This window comes from Crocodylus porosus, unplaced genomic scaffold (genome assembly GCF_001723895.1).
Source record: "Crocodylus porosus isolate Cpor-Errol unplaced genomic scaffold, CroPor_comp1, whole genome shotgun sequence".
Lineage (NCBI taxonomy): Eukaryota > Metazoa > Chordata > Crocodylia > Crocodylidae > Crocodylus > Crocodylus porosus.
In genome coordinates this window covers 8,177,979-8,196,580 of record NW_017728943.1, presented here as the reverse complement: position 1 = coordinate 8,196,580, position 18,602 = coordinate 8,177,979, and the positions used below count along the sequence as shown (strand labels likewise).

Genomic DNA, 18,602 nt, shown 5'->3' with positions numbered 1-18,602 from the left:
ACAATGCACAAATGCTTATCTTTCTGCCTTAATATTCTGTGCCCATGTTCAGATGTCAATCACACTTGACTTACGATCAAGACACTGTTTTGGTAGATAAATTATTTAGCTCTGACAGAAAGACAGAAAAAGATGTAAATGGATACTATCATAATGTGTAAGTCATTACCCTATCCTATTCTATTGTGAACCCTCCCCCATGAATCTTCTGAAAGCCTCATTAATCCTTGGTCCTTCTGTTTGCCACACAAATCAATTTTTTTTGTCTAATATCAAACACTTCTGAAAATTTCACATAAAAAACCATCAGTTCTGAAGATCAGTCAATGTAGAACTGTTCCTTTTTGACAAAGGACATATAAGATTTCACAAAAAGAAATGAATTTATGGACACTGAAATTTTCACTTATCAATTACATTAAAATGAAATTTCTATACAGAAAAAGCAATTATTTAAATGCAACAAAAATATCAACTGAGGATGAAGAACTCCATGCCCTTTCTGCTTTGGAAAGAAGACAGTTTCTCCAGCTTCAAGATTATCTTAATTCAGGAATAGTCAGAAATGTTAAGGGTATTTATACACATATTTTTTTGTTCCGTGACACACCAGAGATCCACTGCTTCGAAGCAGACTCAATTAATTGATTAATCGAGTCTGCTCCACATGAGAGCTGATGCGAACTGTGTTGCACTGTGTGCAGTTGTATAAGTGATGAAATGCATGTCAGCGCACAGAAAATGGCAGCAGTGCGCTTTTGAACTAAAGCACCTTCAATGTATTTTAGTTCAAAAGCACACCACTGCCATCTTCTTAGCACCGACAGGAGTTTTCCTGCTTCTACAACTGCAAGTGTCACAGCACTTGGTGCTTTTCAAAGTGCCTGGTGCTGCAGCTCTTACTTAAGTACATCATAATCTATCTCTAGTCTGCCCTGATCCATAACAAGTAAGCATTTGCAGAGTACCATGGCTAAAAAAATTCAAAGAAATGCAAATTACTACTCATAAAGAAAAAATTATTTCAAGAAATAATTTACCTTAATTAAGTAACTAAGACTCTTCTCACTGAAGACATCTTTAAGGAATCCCATTTCTTCTTTGTGATTTGAATCAGGTCTTAGCTGAGATGTCAATAGGGCTAAGGTTTCGTGCAATCCTAAATTAATTACAATGTATACAGAACAAAAATGTTTTATGTAACGTCTCTTATTTACTGTTTGTTATAGACTTTGCATTAGTTTTACTTGTCCACATGCAAAAAAACCATGCTTCTGATAATCAACATTATATTGAGATTTTCAGCTAACTTCCAGGTATTTTTCTCTCAAAGTTAGTCTCCCTTCTTAAACAGTTGATCCTCTTTGAGGTCTGATATCTGGTATACTGCAAGACAGAATCTTCATTGGTTCTTTAATAAGTCATTTTGAAATGTAGCTTTCCTCTGTCTGTTTCTGTCAGACCTTATAACAGCTGAATCTAACACAATTTAAGTAACTAGGAATCTTATTAATACATTCAATCTAATCTACCTAGAATTATAGTAAGGATTAAGGAGTAAGGATGAATGTGCTATGATTTGTCACCTCCTCTTACCCAATGCTGCCTCAGCTACGCTCCACACTAGAAACTTAGCTAGCTTCCAAGTAAAGTACCCGACCTGGTTCAAAATGTATTTCCTGTTAAGCTGTAATAACGATCATAATATAAGTAAATTCAATATTTTAGTGGGAGGGAGTAAGCCAAAACAAAACAAAACAAAAAACAAAAAAACCAAGAAGATATCACTTTAAGAAGGGAAATTAGACAAACATGAGTAAGTTAGTTAGAAAGAAGTTAAAAGGAGCAGTCAAAAATGTAAAAGGCCTGGAGGCAGCCTGCAAGGTCTTTAAAACCATTATATTAGAGGCTCAGGAACAGTATAGACTGAAAGCCAAAGGCCACATCCAGACAAGTGCAGCCATGTGGTATGTGGCACCACAACCCATCTGCAGCGCCACACACTGCACATTCAGGTGTTCTCCATGCTGCTATCTTGCAGCGTGGAGGGGTTTTTTTGACCCCAGGAACGAGATGTACTGCTGCTTCTTGTCCCTGGGTAAAACAAATGTCCGTGCTCATGTGAATGTGACCAAAAAGGACAGCCAGCAGTCAAATCAACACTCTGCGTAGTTTACTATCAGGGTTAAGGAGGTGATCCCCAGCAAAAATGCATTGTCAAAAAAAATGGAAGATGTGCCCAAATGGTGGAAATGGGAAAGCCCACCAACTCTGGCAGGTTGAATGTGAAAATGTAATAAGACAAGGCAAAAAAGAATTTGAGGAACATTTAGCGAAAGGTGCTAAAGTTAATAATAAAACTTTAAATACATCAGAGGCAGGAAGCCAGCTAATCAATGACATTATTGCAGATGACCAAGGTGAAAAGGGTACATTCAGGCTCTAGCAAAAAAGCTAAAGAAGTCTCTGAATTGATCTTTATTATAGAGGATATTGGAAAGATTACCACATCAGCTCAGTTCTTCCTAGCAGACAGGTCTGAAGAATTCTCCCTGGTGTTCTGAAGGAAATCATATGTGAAACATAAAGGTGGAACTGTTGGCAATAGTGTCTAAAATATTGTTATAAACTGTCTCTATGCCAGAGGAATGGTGGAATGCCAACATAACATACATCTTCAAAAAGGGCTTCTGGAAACTGCAGACCAGTGTCACTTCTATAAAATCAGCAGTCACATGGATAAGTATAATATACTTAGGAAGAGAGTCAACATGGATTTACAAAAGGAAATCCGCCTCACCAATCTATGGGAGCTCTTGGAGGGTGTTAACAAGCACATGGACAAGAAGGATGCAGTTGATGTAACATATGTGGATTTTTAAAATCTTTTGACTAGGTCCTTTACCACAGGAATAGAAGGAAGGTCCTTTGGTGGATCAAAAGCTGGTTAAGAAAAACAAAGGGTCATTTAAATGATCATTTTTCAGGATGGAGGAAAGTCAATATATTGGGTCCCCCAGGGTATTGTGCTGGGCCTGGTTTTGCTATATATTTTCATCAACAACTTGGAAGAGAGAGCGTACAATGACATCTCCCAGTATGCAGGTAATACTAAATTATTCTGGGTAGTCAAATCGCAAGCTGATAGTAAGGAACTGCAGAAAGATCTCACAAAATAGAGTGAGTAGACACAAAAGTGGCAACTGAACTTCAGTGTTGATAGATGTAGAGGTCAGGCATAACTAGATTAAAAAAGGAATTAGATGAATCCATGGAGAACAGGTCCACTAACAGGTATTACATAAAAGTCATGCATCCTCTCAACAAATGATGCCAGGGAGGGCACATCTACATGTGAAAGTAATGCACATGAATAAACTGTAGAGCAAATTGCTCCGCAGTAAACTACTCCCAGGTGCAGCATGTACAAGCACACCTGTGTCAGGAGCAAACAGAGGTGGGGGGAGCAGTTTAGATCAGGACTACTCCTGCCCTGCTCTGCCTCCTTGCAACAGCCAGAGGGAGCTCCAGGAGGCAGTACCAACATAAAATTAACACCACAGGGCTGATATTGGTTAGGCATGTGTTAGGTGAGATCCGTGATCAACATAAAAATATTGGCCAGAAATTACTACGGTAAATGCAGTTATACCAGTGGTACCACCTTGTACAGGTGTAGTTTGTTTTACATGGTAAGCATTGATTTTGCTCCACTGACACAAAACATCATTTTGCTGAACTGGCTGAACTGACTACAAGGGAAAAGTGTTTTTCATCTACCATAGTTTGAATATCAAGGGAGGTGTGGCTGACCCAGCCACACACACCTCCCCCACAGGTATGTGTAGCGATGTGTGTGGCTCATTCAGGCTACGAACTGGAATGCCTGCAGGAGGTCCCTCAGAAAAGGGAAAGTTTACTGCAGTGTGTAAGGGCAACATTCTGAAGTGCTCTAAAATTCCCAGGGACAGGAAGACCAGCTTGAAGACTATGTTACATTTGAGTCTGGTTTAGGCAGCTGGGTGCCAGCCCTCCTCCATAAAAGACTGCCCTGTGCTTTTGGTCTCCAGTAAGGCTGTGTGAACCAGCACCGTTTCATTTTTACTTCTGGTTCGCTGTTTTGAAGGGACAATGTTTCGTTTCATCGTTTTGTTTAGTTTCAAAGCACTGTTTCGTTTCGTTTCGTCAAAACTGTTTCACTGATTCAACGCATTTCAACGTTTCTCCCATATGCTAAAATGGGGAATCATGAAAATGACTATAACTTTATCATTTCTTGCCTGATTCAGATGAAAACTGCAGGGATGGTAGGCCCTGCTGAGAGAATAAAGTCTGCCAGGTTTCAAGGAGATAGGTGCAGAGGTTTCTGGGAAACTGCACCTCAAGTTGCTGACAAGCAAAACTTGTGTCACTTGCCGACAGCGGCAGCCTCCTGTTATTCCGTGCGCAGATCTGGGTGGGGTTTGGGGCCATGCCAGACTCCTCCCGGGGGTGCATCCCCTGGATCTGTGCATGGGATGACAGAAGGCTGCCGCCTGGGACTGGCACTGGGTGTAGCTCACACCCAGTGCCAGGAAGACTGGTGCTGCCATTGGCCCCAGGCAGCAGCGGCAGCCTCCTGTCATCCCACATGCAGATCTGGGGGCCCATGCCCCAGAAGGAGTCCAGCAGCACTAGGAGTTCAGGTTGACCTCCATGGGGCTAGTGAAGCTGCTTAGAGCTCAGCGCTGGCTCTCCCCACCTCCCGCCGCTGGGCTGCGCTCCGACCGGCTCTGCCAGCCCCACTGAGCTCAGCCCAGTGGTAGGAGGCAGCAGGAGAGCCAGTGGCAGAGCTGCTCAGAGCACAGCCTTGGCCAGTGACTTGCCCCTGCCTCCCGCTGCCAGGCTCAGCTCTGTGGGGCTGGCAGAGCCAGTTGGAGTGTGGCCTCATGGCAGGAGGTGGGGCTTCTGCTCCCGTGCACAGCCTGCTCCTACCCTGCTCTGCTCCCCTGCAGCAGCCAGGGGAACCTTCAGGCTCTGGCCGCAGCTGCTCAGGTGCCAGGGAATGCTGGGGGAGGCAGGCTCAGCCTGGCAGGGGATGTTTTCCCAGGAGCCTGTGGCCAGTGCAGCATGGATGCTCTCTGCCCTCCCCACAGCGGTGGACAAGGCACCGTGTCCACAAGGCATTTGTGGGCCATCTCCTCCACCCTCTAGGGTTGGGTGCCTGGGCAGCTGCCCATGCACTCCAGGCCACCAGGGCACCCCCAAGACCACACACACTAAGTTTCAAGCAACAGTCTTTATTTCCATCCCCAACAACAGACTCTCTCCCACCCTCTCTTCCCAACAACAGATCCCACCCCAACCCCGCTGCCCACCAATAAAGCACTCTCTTCCCCATACAATTATATACAGTATAGTGTATGACCTCCCAGGGGGAACAGTGGAGTGGAGGTGCCTACGGGATGGATCCTGGGGAGAGGTGCCTGGCACCCCAGCTTCTGGCCACACCACCAAGGGTGAGGCTTGGCCAGGGGCGAAGGCAGTGCAACCTGCTCCCCCTCGATCACAGGGCTGGGGCCAGTAGGACTCCCACTCAGGAGCTACATAGCACCTGGGTGAGCAGCAGGGGGTGGCCCAGGTTGCAGCACGGGGAGCAGGAGGGGGCAGACTGCTGGGGGACCTGGCTCAGAAGCAGGGGCAAGGGCCTTGGCCACTACAGGAGGCACTGGACCTCATCCCAAGCCCACTAGGGGAGCTAGGCACTGGGTGGCTGCCAGGGGGCCAGAAGGGCCAGGGACTGGACTACAGGTGACTGCCAGGGGCCAGGCAGGGCTGGGGCTGGACTGTAGGTGGCTGCCCGGGGCCAGATAGGGCTGGGGCCAGGGTCAGGGGCTGGGCCGTGGACAGCTGTCAGGGGCCAGGAAGAGCCGGGGCCAGGGCCTGGACCATGGGCAGCATGAAGGAGACCAACAGGGCCAGAATGACATCCAGCACCTGGTGGTCCTCCTCTGTTGTCTCTACTGCACCTGCTCCTGGGCCTCAAGCATTCTCTCAAGGAGGCGAAGAGCCTGTTCCAGAAGGCACGGTCCTCCTGTTCCCTTTATCACCCTCACTCCATCTCCTGGGCTCACCGGGCCCGTGAGTCCACTAGCTGCTCCTCTGCCACTGTGCCAGCTGATCCAGCAGGTGGGTGCAGTCCTGTGTGCACCACTGGAGGAGGCAGCACTTGCAAAGGGTGCTTGCCAATGGTAGAGGTGCCCCTGGAGGTGCATCCTTGCCAGCGGTTGGTGCTTCTCCCCCGTGTGCAGCTGCTGGACCTGCAGAGCCAAGAGAGAGAGGTTCTTTGTGAGAATTTGCAACACATCAGAGATAACATGCACAGTACTAAGGAGCTGTAAACACACGTGCCCAGGGACCATGGTAAGTTGGTTGGGTAGGTCCTGCCACAGGTGGCCACTGGCCAAGCCTTCCATCCCCACTCCATCTGCAGGGGCAGGGAGCCTACTTGGTGCTTGCCAAAGGCAACCTGACTTCCCAGTCCCCTTCCCAAGCCAAGCCAGAGCTGGCTCCTGCCAGCAGCTGCCACAGCAGCTCCAGAGCAATTCCCTGCTTCTCCTTCTACAGGCCAGGCAATTTGCTCCAGTAGCACTAGGCCCATGCTGCCCAGGGTCAGGGGTGAGGAGCTCCCACACAGCTGGGACACCAGGCTGGTGAAACATCCTACCTTTCCCCCTCCCAACAGATGCAGCCTGGGCCAGGGCTCCCACTGCACAGCCCCCTTTCTGAAAGTCCCCCAGGCACACCATGACAAGCTGTTTGAACACTCTGAGGGGTGCCCGACCCACTACACCCTGCTGATGATGATCACCATAGTGCCCCGTGCACAGCTAAGAACCTGGCACGGGGTCCTGGGCTTTGATGGTGCTCCAGGCAAGCACACACTTCCTTGCAATGTGTGCCGCCACCTTGAGGGGTATCTCTGCCTATACTGTGAGTGCTTGATCCCGGCAGCTGAGGAGTAGATTGTCGCTGCCATCAGTGAGTTTCTCTGCATGCAACAGGCCCCTGGCTGCCAAGCTAGGAGGGTGCTGGCCTCTCAATAAAGTTTTGAACTGCCTCCCCCTCCCTAAGTATTGAGGGGGGAGGGGGGGGGAGAAGAAATTCTGAGTAGCAGGGAGGATCTCGCCCAGGCAGAGCAGGGGGAGAGAGGCAGGGAGGCAAGGAGATGGAGAGTCCCCCACCCCCACTGTGCAGGCCCCCTGGCTCCAGGCAGGCAGCCCAGGGATGGGCTGATGAGCTGGCATAGGCACGGGTGGCTACAGTGTCCCCTTACCCACCCCCAGCCCTCCTCTCTGTGCAGGGCTTACCAGATGGGCGTGGCAGGTGATCCTAGTGGTCCGAGTCTGTCCCTGTAGGTGGCGAAGTGCTGCGGCTGCCTACAGTGTCCCAAGGTGTGGAGGCACGGCACCTGGCTGCCTGTTCAGTGGCCCCCTCCGGAGAACAGCTGCAGCTGGTCACCACTGGGGTCATCCCCAACCTGTCCTCTCCACTAGGGGTGTACACACCAAGTTGGCGGGGCAGGTGTTGACCCCTGAGTTTGCAGATGAGGCCAGGGACAGGGAGTGCACTGGGACCTGGTCCTTATGCCCTGAAGGGCCCTCCTCAGGAGACTGCTCATCCCTGCTGGGTCCCAACAGAGGCTCTGGCAGGCCACCTGTACTGGAGCAGATATGATGGCCATGTCTATGATTCCTTGTGGCCAGAATGTAGTCCAGCTGCCACATAAAGGCCATAGCTCTGCAGGTAGACCCAAGCACTGGTCGTGGTACATTATGTGGACCCACTGGGCCCACAGGACCTTGACCTTTATGTGACCACTAGTTGCCGCACTCCTGCATGCAGGCCACCGTGTCTTCATAGATATGGATGCTAGACTGGCTGCCCTGGGCAAACTGCCTTTGCACCTCAATCTCATCCCACACTGTGATGAGGTCAGTGGTCTCTCCCTCTGACCAGCTGGGGCCCCAGGGCATTGCCTGCAGCATTGGGGACACTGCCATCATGGCTACTTCCAGGGACTTTGGGGACTCAGGAAGAGACTCTGGTGCCAGCAGGGCTTAGCACATGCCCGCAGCCGAGGAGCATGATGCCCAGGGGGCAGGCAGGTGGTGGAACAGGGGCCAAAGTGAGGGGCTGACAGGGCACAGATTTATGCTTGAGTCACCATCTACATGCATGCTTCTGTGAGATTAATCTACAGATAGTAGCCAACCACGCAGTAGACTAATTTATTGTGCAGTAAATATGGTGCATGTGTACATGACGGCTCTTTACTACGCAGTAGATTAGTCTCCCGTGCAGTAAAGAATCATGTGTAGACATACCCACTGCAGAGCAAATTAAACTATTCCACAGTAAAACACATGTGTAGATGCGCCTGGAGGGTATGACAGGGGATGAATTTTCCTAGACATGCCCTGTATATATCCATTCACCTTCTAAAGCAGAGGTGGCCAACCTGAAACATGGGTGCCGCAAGTGCCCCAAGTAGCCTGTGTGTGACATGCATTAGATTGGAGACGGGACAGGCAGCACAATAGCAAATAGGGCAAGGAACAGAACGCAGAGCATGAGATCAGGCAGGAAGCAAAGGGCAGAAATCAGAAAGCAGAGCAGCAGCTTAGCCAGGGAACATAAGACAGGGAACCGAAAGCTGAACAGCAGATCAGGTAAGGGAAAGGGATCAGACTGGCATTTCGAAAGGGTGCAGGGCTAATTTGTCTATGCCTGCCAAAAATGTTGGTCCCACTGCTCAAAAGCACCTACTTATGCCACTGTCAAAGACAGGATACTGCCTGACTCAATATGGTACTCCTTACATACTTATGTTCCTTGTTCTAAGTGTTTCACCCTAATCATTATGTCCTTGTAATCTCAAGTGATGTTTGGCCATGAAAGATCTGATCTCAGAGCTAATAAGGGCCACCAGACTAGGCTCCACTTGGGAAAGCCATAGGAGGTTCATCAGATGACTGCTTGCTTTGTAGCACAACTACAAGTTATACTAATCAGGTAACTCTGCCTAGAAATACCACCCTAGCCCTACTCATTTCTTTGGCCCCTGATAGAAACTAAGGCACAGTGCAAAGAGGTAGAGACAGGAGACTTTTGGACCGCATTGCCTGGAGAGCACACAGTAGCTCTTTTTCTGATGAGGCATTTTCAGTTGGCAAATGATGCAGGTGTCGTCCAAAGAGGATTAAGAGTTAAACCTAGTAAGTTTTTTTCCTGGCAAATGGATACAAACCTTCTGAGATCTTCCTCACCAACTGCTTTCTCCTATGTCTTCTATTTCCTCCCACTGGACAAACAGACCTATCCCTAGTAACAGCAGCCTCAGTGCAAGCTCAGTAAAGATCTTCTTTTCCCCTATAACTCTGATGCTTGTTGTACCACTTGTTGTTAGATTAGGACATTAGCGTCTCCTCATTTGATTTAATGCCAATTATTCAATTGATAGCCTCTCCTCATTTGATTTAATGCTTATTACATTGTTTTCATTGGGTAGAAAGTGGTATGAGATTTTAACACTGATGTGACTGACTACACTGTTACAGCTGAGAGAGACTTGTATTTGTCCAGTGGGAGCCTGGCAACAGCTTGCACCCTTGAGATACAAGTGTCATATCAAACTAGGTCCCTCCTGAAATCTGATCTTCTTTTTCCAGTTTAATTTATGCTAAAATTTATTTGATTTCCAGTAACTGAATTGACAGAAAATGTAACTGGATTAGAACTAAGATTGTTGAATTGATTTAAACTAGAATTATATCCCATGAGAGAAAATTAGTGTACTTACTTGAATCCCAGACAACCCAGAATTTAAGATGACCCCCCCATAATTAGATTCTATACATGGAAAAGAGGGTCATTTTAAATTTAACCTCCCCACTCCTGGTGGGGCCTGACCCCTGCCTCTTGCTCCCTACTGCCTCTCTGCCGTGACTACCTACCTCCCACATTATCCCCCATGTGCATGCCCCCCCCGCAAGCCTTGAATACCTTCCCATCCCCCACAACACCTCCACCTCTGCCACTTACCCTTGCACATAAATTGGCGCCAGCAAAGGTAAGAGGTGGGAGAGCAGGTGGGTAGAGCATGAGGCAGGCTGAGCAGAGGTTGTCAAAGGAAAGGAAGAAGAGACAGTGGGAGCGTGGAGAGCAGAAGTTGGTGGAAGGGGAGGAGGCAGTGGGGGCAGGTTGTGGACCCAAGCCTGGTCAGGATCACAGCCAAAGCCACAGCAGCCGCCTGCTCCCCTGTTGCCTCATACTCTAATCCAGGGGTAGGCAACGTTTTTTGGCCGGAGTGCCAAAAAACTACAATGTCTACCTTGGAAGGTGCCAGAGTGCTGGCATGCCAGAAAAACAAAATTTGGGGATGGGGCACAGTATACGGCAGGGCATTAGTATTAAATATACTAATATGATTATTAGTATATTTAATAATCATAGATGTTGCCTTTGTTGTTGTGTACTTTTTTTGTTAACCATGTTGCAGTGAGAGAGACAGAGAGAAGAGAAAGAAGAGAGAGAAAGAGAAAGAGGGAAAGAGAAAAAAAAAGAGGAGAGCAGAGAGAATCAGGCACATACACACACATACACAATCATATGTGTACAAACACAGAGAACCAGAACAGACACATGCACACACACATCCAGAGCCAGACGCATGTGTGCACACACAGACACACAAAACCAGAGGCAGACAAACGTACAAAATCAGACGCATGGGTGCACAGAGGCAGGCCACCAGACAAAGTCTGACCCAACAATGCCCTGGGCCTGCTGGAGCCCCTGTGCTTCCCTGGGGAACCAGGCCAGCCAAGGCCCTGGCCCAGAGCCTGCCCATCAGCCCAACCACCTACCCACTCCACACAGCTAAGCCCACAAAGGTGTGGCGCTCCTGGCAAGGTGGAATGCCAGCCTCATCCCAGTAGGGGGGCTGGGCCAGTGCTGAGCTTGGAGTGGGTGGGAATCAGGCCAGCTCAGCTGCAAGCCCTGCTGCAAGCAACCTGGACTCCATAGTTGGCAGCAGCTACCCAGAGCTGGGGCTGGCTGCAGCCAGGAATCTGCAAACAGCTGCACACATGCCTCAGACCAGACAGTGGCAGGGGCACGAGGCAGCACAAACCCGCCCTCTCTCCTGCTGCCAGCATAGAGCTGATGACTGGGCTCCGGAGCCCAGAGCAGCTGCTTGTAGCCAGCCTGGGCTCTGGGCCTCTGCAGCAGGCTGGCTGCAAAGAGCTGTGCATGTGCAGTCACCTCCAGCATGGAGCTGATGCCAGAGCTGTGGAGCCTTGCTTGCAGCTGCCCCGAGCCCAGGCTGGCTACAAATGGCTGTGCCAAGCTCCAGAGCCCTGCCATCAGCTCTGTGACGGCAGCAGCGGAGAGACAGGGGTTGCATTGCCTCAGGCCCCTCCCACCACCCACTCCAAGGCACACATGCATATGCCGGTATGGAGCTGATGCCAGAGCCCGGTGTAGCTGTTTGCAGCCTGCCTGCTGCACCCAGCCCCAGCTCTGGGTAGCTGCTGCCAACCATGGAGCCTGGCCTGTTTCCAGCAGGGCTTGCAGCTTCCCAGCCACCTGCTGGGAGTAGCCCAGGCTCCATCGTTGGCAGCAGCTACCCAGAGCCGGGGCTGGTGGTGGCATGCTGAGCAAAATGGCCTTGTGTGCCAGGGGTTGCTGACCCCTGCTTTAATCCAAGATAAGGGTCTTTTTTTCTTCTCAAATTGAAAAAAAATTAATCCTGGAGGGAACACTATTTCCCTAAGGCACTCTGCCTTAGAGTGTCTTCACCTATTTCCTGATCTGACCAGGGTTAATTTTCCGTGCAACTGGCCATTTTAAAAGTGCTTTGCAGCCATGCATGTGCATTATGTCATGGCTGCAGAGAACTTTCAGGGGCCCGATCTTGTGAAAAATAACTTGTGTAATCACCCTAAGTTTTCAAACACTCTTATAATTAGAGAAAAATTCAAACTAAATACCTGCATCTTCTGAAAGCACCGGCATGGCTGTTTGTTCTTAATCCTGGAGGCAAATGTTCAACTTCAGTCAAAATGAATATTTCTTTTTCCTGGACTGTGATTCAGAGTAAATCCTGAAATATGCAAAAATAACATCTGAAGTCCGGTATCAGACACAAAGAGATCACAGAATCTTTGAAAAAGTAGAGCTGGAGGAGACCTCAAGAGAGCTAGAACAAATGCTTGCTGAAGATAGGATGCTTCTTGACAAAACCAATACTATGTAAAGTTCTCACTGATAGAACAAGTCAGATGTTAAATGGATAAAAACAGGAACTACACTTGATCTTGACCATGTAAAAAAAAACAATAGTACTCAAGTATTTATCTAATCTGTTCTTAAAACTTTCAGAGGACCCCTCTAGGCAACCTGTTTCAATGCTTAACTGACTTCATAGTGAGAAAGTTCTTCCTAATACCCAAATTGAAAAGTCCGCCATGAGAACCAAGTCCTGAGACTTGGGAACTTCGGTTAGTTGTTTAAAGAAAGCCACGTTCACGTCTTCCTCCTGCTTTGATAGACCTCAGCAGACACCCTCGCTATTCTCCCCTCTGACCTTTACACAGAAGCTTTCAGCAGGTCTTCCTCCTGCTTCATACTGCACCTGAGAAATGGCATAAGTCTCTTTTACAAACAGAGCAACACTGTCTCCTTCCCCCACCCCTTTCTGCCTTTCTTGAAAAAGTTATATCCATCTATGAAAGCAATGTGAAAGCTTCATACAGTGCCTCTTTCTTTCTTAGGCTGTTCAGGGCCCAGTAAGTAATGTAGTTCTGCTCTCATTTGCACAACCATATACCTCATTCTATGAAGCATTCACAGGAGGCTGCATGCTGACCAGGCAGGTACGTGGCTATATACAAACACCCTGAATGTGTCCTGGAAAAAAAAAAAAGCAACAGAGGACTCTCCCATGTTTTAGCCCCAGTAGCTGAGTGGTTAGGGCACTTGACCAGAAAGCAGATGACCTGGGCCCCAGGCTCATCTTAGGCTGAGGGGGTTTAAACTTGTACATTGCTTGTTTTCCAGCACAGTACTGTAACCAACAGTACAGGATAGATATTGTACAGCTGTCCTCCAGTGCTCCTTCTGAAGCTAAGGCACTGCACCTTGCAGTTGACAGTTATTGAATAAAATTGATGGGGAGAAGTACAGCAACAGATTTTTGGCCCCACTGGGAGAAACAGTCCAGGCTAGCACACAGACCAGTATCTGTCTCACTAAGCCCCACCTATCTCCCTCTGATCCAGCTTCAAGAGCAAGGCTGAAAAGGCCACAGATAATGCCTAACCTGCAATGTGGCAATTGAAGCACAGTGCTGAAAAGTCCAAGACAAAGATTCAAATCCCCTCTGGTTGATGGGAATTTAAAACCCAGGTCGTCTGCTTCCTGGATAAACGCCCTAACCCCTCAGCTAATGGAGCTAAAATTGGCCCCCCTCCACCCAATAGCATAACTTAACAGTGGGCAACTGGGGCATAAGCCCCAGGCTCCTATGTTAACAGGGTATCAGATTGGACTGAAAGGAGGTACCACCCTACTGTGCCACTGAATCCAGGGTTGCTGCTTGATGCTGGCTACTGAGACGTGGGGCACCTATGGGTTGGGTCCAGCAGCTGAGGGCTCATGTCCTTAGTCCCCTCATCAGCCCCTCATCAGCACCACACTACTTGGGAGATGCCACTGCTGGGGAAGGTGTCCATGCAGCCAGGGGGTACATAGCCATGTACCTGCCTGACCACTGTGGAGCCTACTACACATGATCAGCAGTAGTGTAGCAGTTTATACATTCAAACTGCACAGCTACAGGAACTGCAAACTATAAGTATGTGCCCAAGGTGCTACTTATGCCTATCTGGCACTTTGCCATCTGTATATTATAAAGGGTAATGAAAATTCATTTCTACTGTATTAATTCAAAAAGAAAGATGCACCCAAATTTTTCGACAATCAGTAAGTGTGTGTGCATGTGTGTGTATGTACACTTGCATTTATATGCCTTATAAATTATGGAAAGTAATTTATATCTGTGCAAACATGTCTTTATTTGATTTTTTATTTAATATACATAACCAAATATATTTGTAGCACTTCATTGCCAAAAACTGAACAATATTTGACATCTCCCAAACAACATTAACTTCTGATCCACCGAGTCAGTTAGAGATGTAATGTTTTTGAAGCAGCACAGTAGTCTCCATTTTCATATATCACCAAGTCTTAATAATCCATTCACACAAGAGAAACAATCACATAGTGTATTTTGCTAGTTAGAATCAGCTGTTTCTGCCATTCGGAAGCCATTTCTGATAAAGATTTTAAAATGTATCTTTAAAAGACTTGCTTACACAGACATCCAAAGGCTGAGGCTGTGATATCATCCCACCTTGAACGATAATCAAATCTGCGATGGGGTCAGGTTTTCTAAACGTCATCAGTTGTATGTCTTTCTTAAGAATCCATCACAAGTATTGAATTTAGTTTCAAAAAGACAGCAGACTGCCCAAACTATACTTGCTGGAGCCAATTCAGGATAAAAGCTCCTCTGTTATCCATCCTCTTACCTGTGCTTGAACAAAAGTTCCTTTTGAAAATTTCTCTAATGGCTGGCTTTTGCACTGAGTATCACAATTATCTGCAGCTTCTCATTTCCTACAGTGATCACTCTAACCTGTTTCTTCCATTTTTTGAATTGTGGTATTCAAAAAAAAAATACAGGTGTCTACTCAGTCTTTCTTATCTGCCGAAATTGGAATTATTTGCTAGAATGGAGGGTAATAAAATGCTGAAATGCAAAAAGCTTTTCTTCCAATTCTTGAGCAGACTTCTGACATATTTAAGGGAAAGGACCTGGGCAGGTGCAGGTGTATCCTACAAATCAATGCTTGGCTGCACAGGTGATGTTGCCAGTAGAGGTTTGGCTTCTTTGACCACGGGATGATGTTCCAAGAAGAAGGATCGCTAGGAAGAGATGGGATCCACCTGACAAAGAGATGGAAGATCATCTTCACAGACAGGCTCACTAACCTAGTGAAGAGGGCTTTAAACTAGGTTCACTGGGGGATAGAGACCAAAGCTGTGAGGTAAGTGGGGAAGCGGATGACCTGGAGGAAGAGCAGGCAGGAAGGGGCAACAGAGGATGTGTTCTCATTCCTCCTGAGAAACCAGGGCAATTAACTAGCTACCTTAGGTGCCTGTACATGAATGCATGAAGCCTGTGAAACAAGCAGGAAGAATTGAAAGTCCTTGCACAGTCACAGCACTATGACGTGATTGAAATAACAGAGACTTGACTCTCTGGAGCACTGTCATGGATGGGTACAAACTGTTCAGAAGAGAAGGAGGAGTTGCACTTTATGTAAAAGAGTTGTATGATTGCTCAGAGCTCCAGTGTGAAACTGGAGATAGACCTGTCAAAAGTCTCTGGGTTAGGGTCAGAGGAGAGAGCAACAAGGGTGTTGTCGTGGTTGAGGTTTGCTATAGGCCACCACACCAGGAGGACATGGCGGATGAGGCTTTCTTCAAACAGCTAGTGGAAGTTTCCCAATCGCAGGTCCTGATTCTCATGGGGGACTTCAATCACTCTGCCATCAGCTGGGAAGGCAATACAGCAATGCTCAGGCAATCTAGGAAGTTTCTGGAGAACATGTGGGGACAACTTTCTGGTACAAGTGCTGGCACAGCTGACTAGGGGTTGTGCTCTTCTTGACCTGCTGCTCACAAACAGGGAAGAATTGGTCAGGAATGCACTAGCAGATGGCAACTTGGGCAGCAGTGACCACAAGATGACTGAGGTCAAGATCCTGAGAAAAAGAAGGATGGAGAGCAACAGAGTAAGGACCCTGGACTTCAGAAAATCAAACTTCGACTTGCTCAGAGACCTCATGGGCAAGATCTCCTGGGAAGCCAGTCTGAGGGAGAGGGGAGTTCAGGAGACCTGGCTGTACTTTAAAGAAGCCTTACTGAGTGCAGGAACAAACCATCCCAATATGCAGGAAGACTAGCAAGTATGGCAAAAGACCAGCTTAGCGTAGCAGGGAACTCTTCAGTAAACTAAATCACAAAAAGGAAGCTTATAAGAAGTGGAAACTTGGACTCACAACTAGGGAGGAGTGTAAGAACACTGCTCAGGCACACAGGGAAGAAGTCAGGAAGGCCAAAGCACAATTAGAGTTCCAGCTAGCAAGGGATGTGGAGGGTAAACAAGATGGGTTTCTACAAGTATGTCAGTAACAAGAGGAAGATCAAGGAAGGTGTGTGTCACTTAATGAATGGAGGAGGGAACCTAGTGACAGGATTCAGAAAAGGCTGAAGTACTCAATGCCTTTTTCACCTCAGTCTTCACAATCAAGGTCAGCTCTCCAGTTTAGGAAGAAGATGAGCAGCCAACAGTGGCTAAAGAACAGGTTAGGGGCTATTTAGAAAAGTTAGACATACATAAGTCCATGGGGCTGTGGGGCTGGATGGAATGCACCCAAGGGTGCTGAGCAAGTTGACTGATGTGACTGCAGAGCTGCTGGCCATTATCTTTGAAAATGCACAGCTATCAGGAGAGGTCCTGAATAATTGGAAATGGGTAAACATAGTGCCCGTATTTCAGAAAGGGAAAAAGGAGAATCCAGGGAACTACAAACAGGTCCACCTCATCTCAGTCCCTGGAAAAATCATGGAGCAGATCCTCAAGGAATCCATTTCTAAGCACATGGAGAAGTTGATTAGGAACAGTCAGCATGGATACACCAAGGGCAAGTCATGCCTGACCAACCTGATTGTCTTCTGTGATGAGATGACTGGTTCTCTGGATGCGGGGAGACCAGCAGATGTGGTACACCTTGATTTTAGCAAGGCTGTTGATAGTCTCCTACAACATTCTCTCAGGCAAGCTAAGGAAGTATAGACTGGATAAATGGTCTGTTATACGGTGGTGTTCCCACTGGATCACATTCCTGACCTCGCCACCTGCTTCCAAATGTCTTTTCTCATACATCATGCTTCCTTTTCTTTGGATTTCAGGGCTGTCTTCAAAATAAAAATGCCTGCCACGCTTTTTTTGTTTTTACCAATGGGAAGTGTTCATCCCCATTTATTCCAGTCCTAAGTCCTTCGTATAGAAACTGATGGACTATTAACCATTTGTAGAAGTCTGGGGCTCCAACTTCCCCTCATACCCCAGCCTTAATACCACCTCAATGTTAATAATAGCTCCAGTCCAAAGTTAAAAGAAAGCATGCAGCCTTCCTTCACACAATAGTGATAAACAAAACAAAATAAAATGAACCCACCTGGCATGCAGTTCTTGTTGCTAATTTTATGGGCACTGCTTACCCAAAGTCCTGTTAATGTTATAGGGGTCTAAAGTATCCAGGGCATCCCCAAATTAACTCTGCCCAGCTACTGTACCTTTCCCCAAATAGTCTCAGGCTCAGATCCCTGAAGTTTCTGACCAGCTTTGTGTCTGTCATACCATTCACCCAAATCCACCACTACCTGGAGTTCTCTTCTGGTTTCAGCTCCCTAATATCACATACATGTCCATTAGCCTCAAAGCCACCCCTGCTGCTGACCACACTATGTCCTCCTACCCCGTGTCAAGCATTCAGTTATACAAATACCATCAGCCTATCCCCACAGTGCTTTTGGGGGCTAAGGTACCCACAGGCAACAACTAAAATGCTTAAGGTGACAAAAAAATCTGAGTGCTTGTAGCATACCACACTAAACTCAAAGTCAGGACAACCTGAGCTCCTCATCTCTACAGAGTCCTTAATTAACCAGTTGTCTGTAAACACACCATCAATTCCATTCAATGGTCCTCACTCCCTTTCTCTCTCTCTTGGGCTGCCATTTCCTCCTCCTTTTATCCTCAGTGCCTCCCCACATGCAGGCTATTTGCTTCCTCAGAAAGGGGTGGGGTGTCACCGTGCACTACTTCTGGCAATTTTCAGGTCGGTCACAGCATGTTTGTGATTTTTCCTGTCATGGTAAGCTCATTCCCCACCCCCTCTATTCTTCTTTTCCCTCACAGGTGGATAGAAAACTGGCTGGAGTATCAGGCTTAGAGGGTAGTAATCAATGGCTCAATGTCTAGTTGGCAGCCGGTATCAAGTGGAGTGCCCCAGGGGTCAGTCCTGAAACCAGTTTTGTTCAATGTCTTCATCAATGACTGGGAAGATGGCATAGAGTGTACCCTCAGCAAGTTTACAGATGTCACCAAGCTGGGGGGAAGTAACAGATACATTGGAGGGTAGGGCTAGGATGCAGAGTGACCCAGACAAATTGGAGGACTGGGGCAAAAGAAATCTCATGAGGTTCAACAAGGACAAGTGCAAAGTCCTGCACTTAGGATGGAACAATCCCATGCACTGGTTCAGGCTGGGGGCTGACTCGCTGGGCATCAGCTCTGCAGAAATGGACCTAGGGGTTACAGTGGACAATAAGCTGAATATGAGCCAACAATGTGTCCTTGTTACCAAGAAGGCTAATGGCATACTGGGCTGTACTGGTAGGAGTGTTGCCAGCAGGGCAAGGGA

The 18,602-nt window shown here is 47.7% G+C and overlaps 1 protein-coding gene across 1 annotated transcript in view; it reads right to left on the bottom strand.

The window, feature by feature from the left end:
- MPP3 (membrane palmitoylated protein 3) overlaps positions 1-12,217 on the bottom strand; it is a 38,036-nt gene extending 25,819 nt beyond the window's left edge. Inside the window, exons 1-2 of the mRNA XM_019548508.1 lie at positions 12,033-12,217; positions 1,041-1,159 (exon numbers count right to left, since the gene is read on the bottom strand). Coding sequence (XP_019404053.1) covers positions 1,041-1,159; positions 12,033-12,057 — 144 coding nt within the window. The 5' untranslated portion in view covers positions 12,058-12,217. The remainder of the gene's footprint in view (positions 1-1,040; positions 1,160-12,032) is intronic.
- Between the last annotated feature and the right edge of the window lie 6,385 nt (positions 12,218-18,602).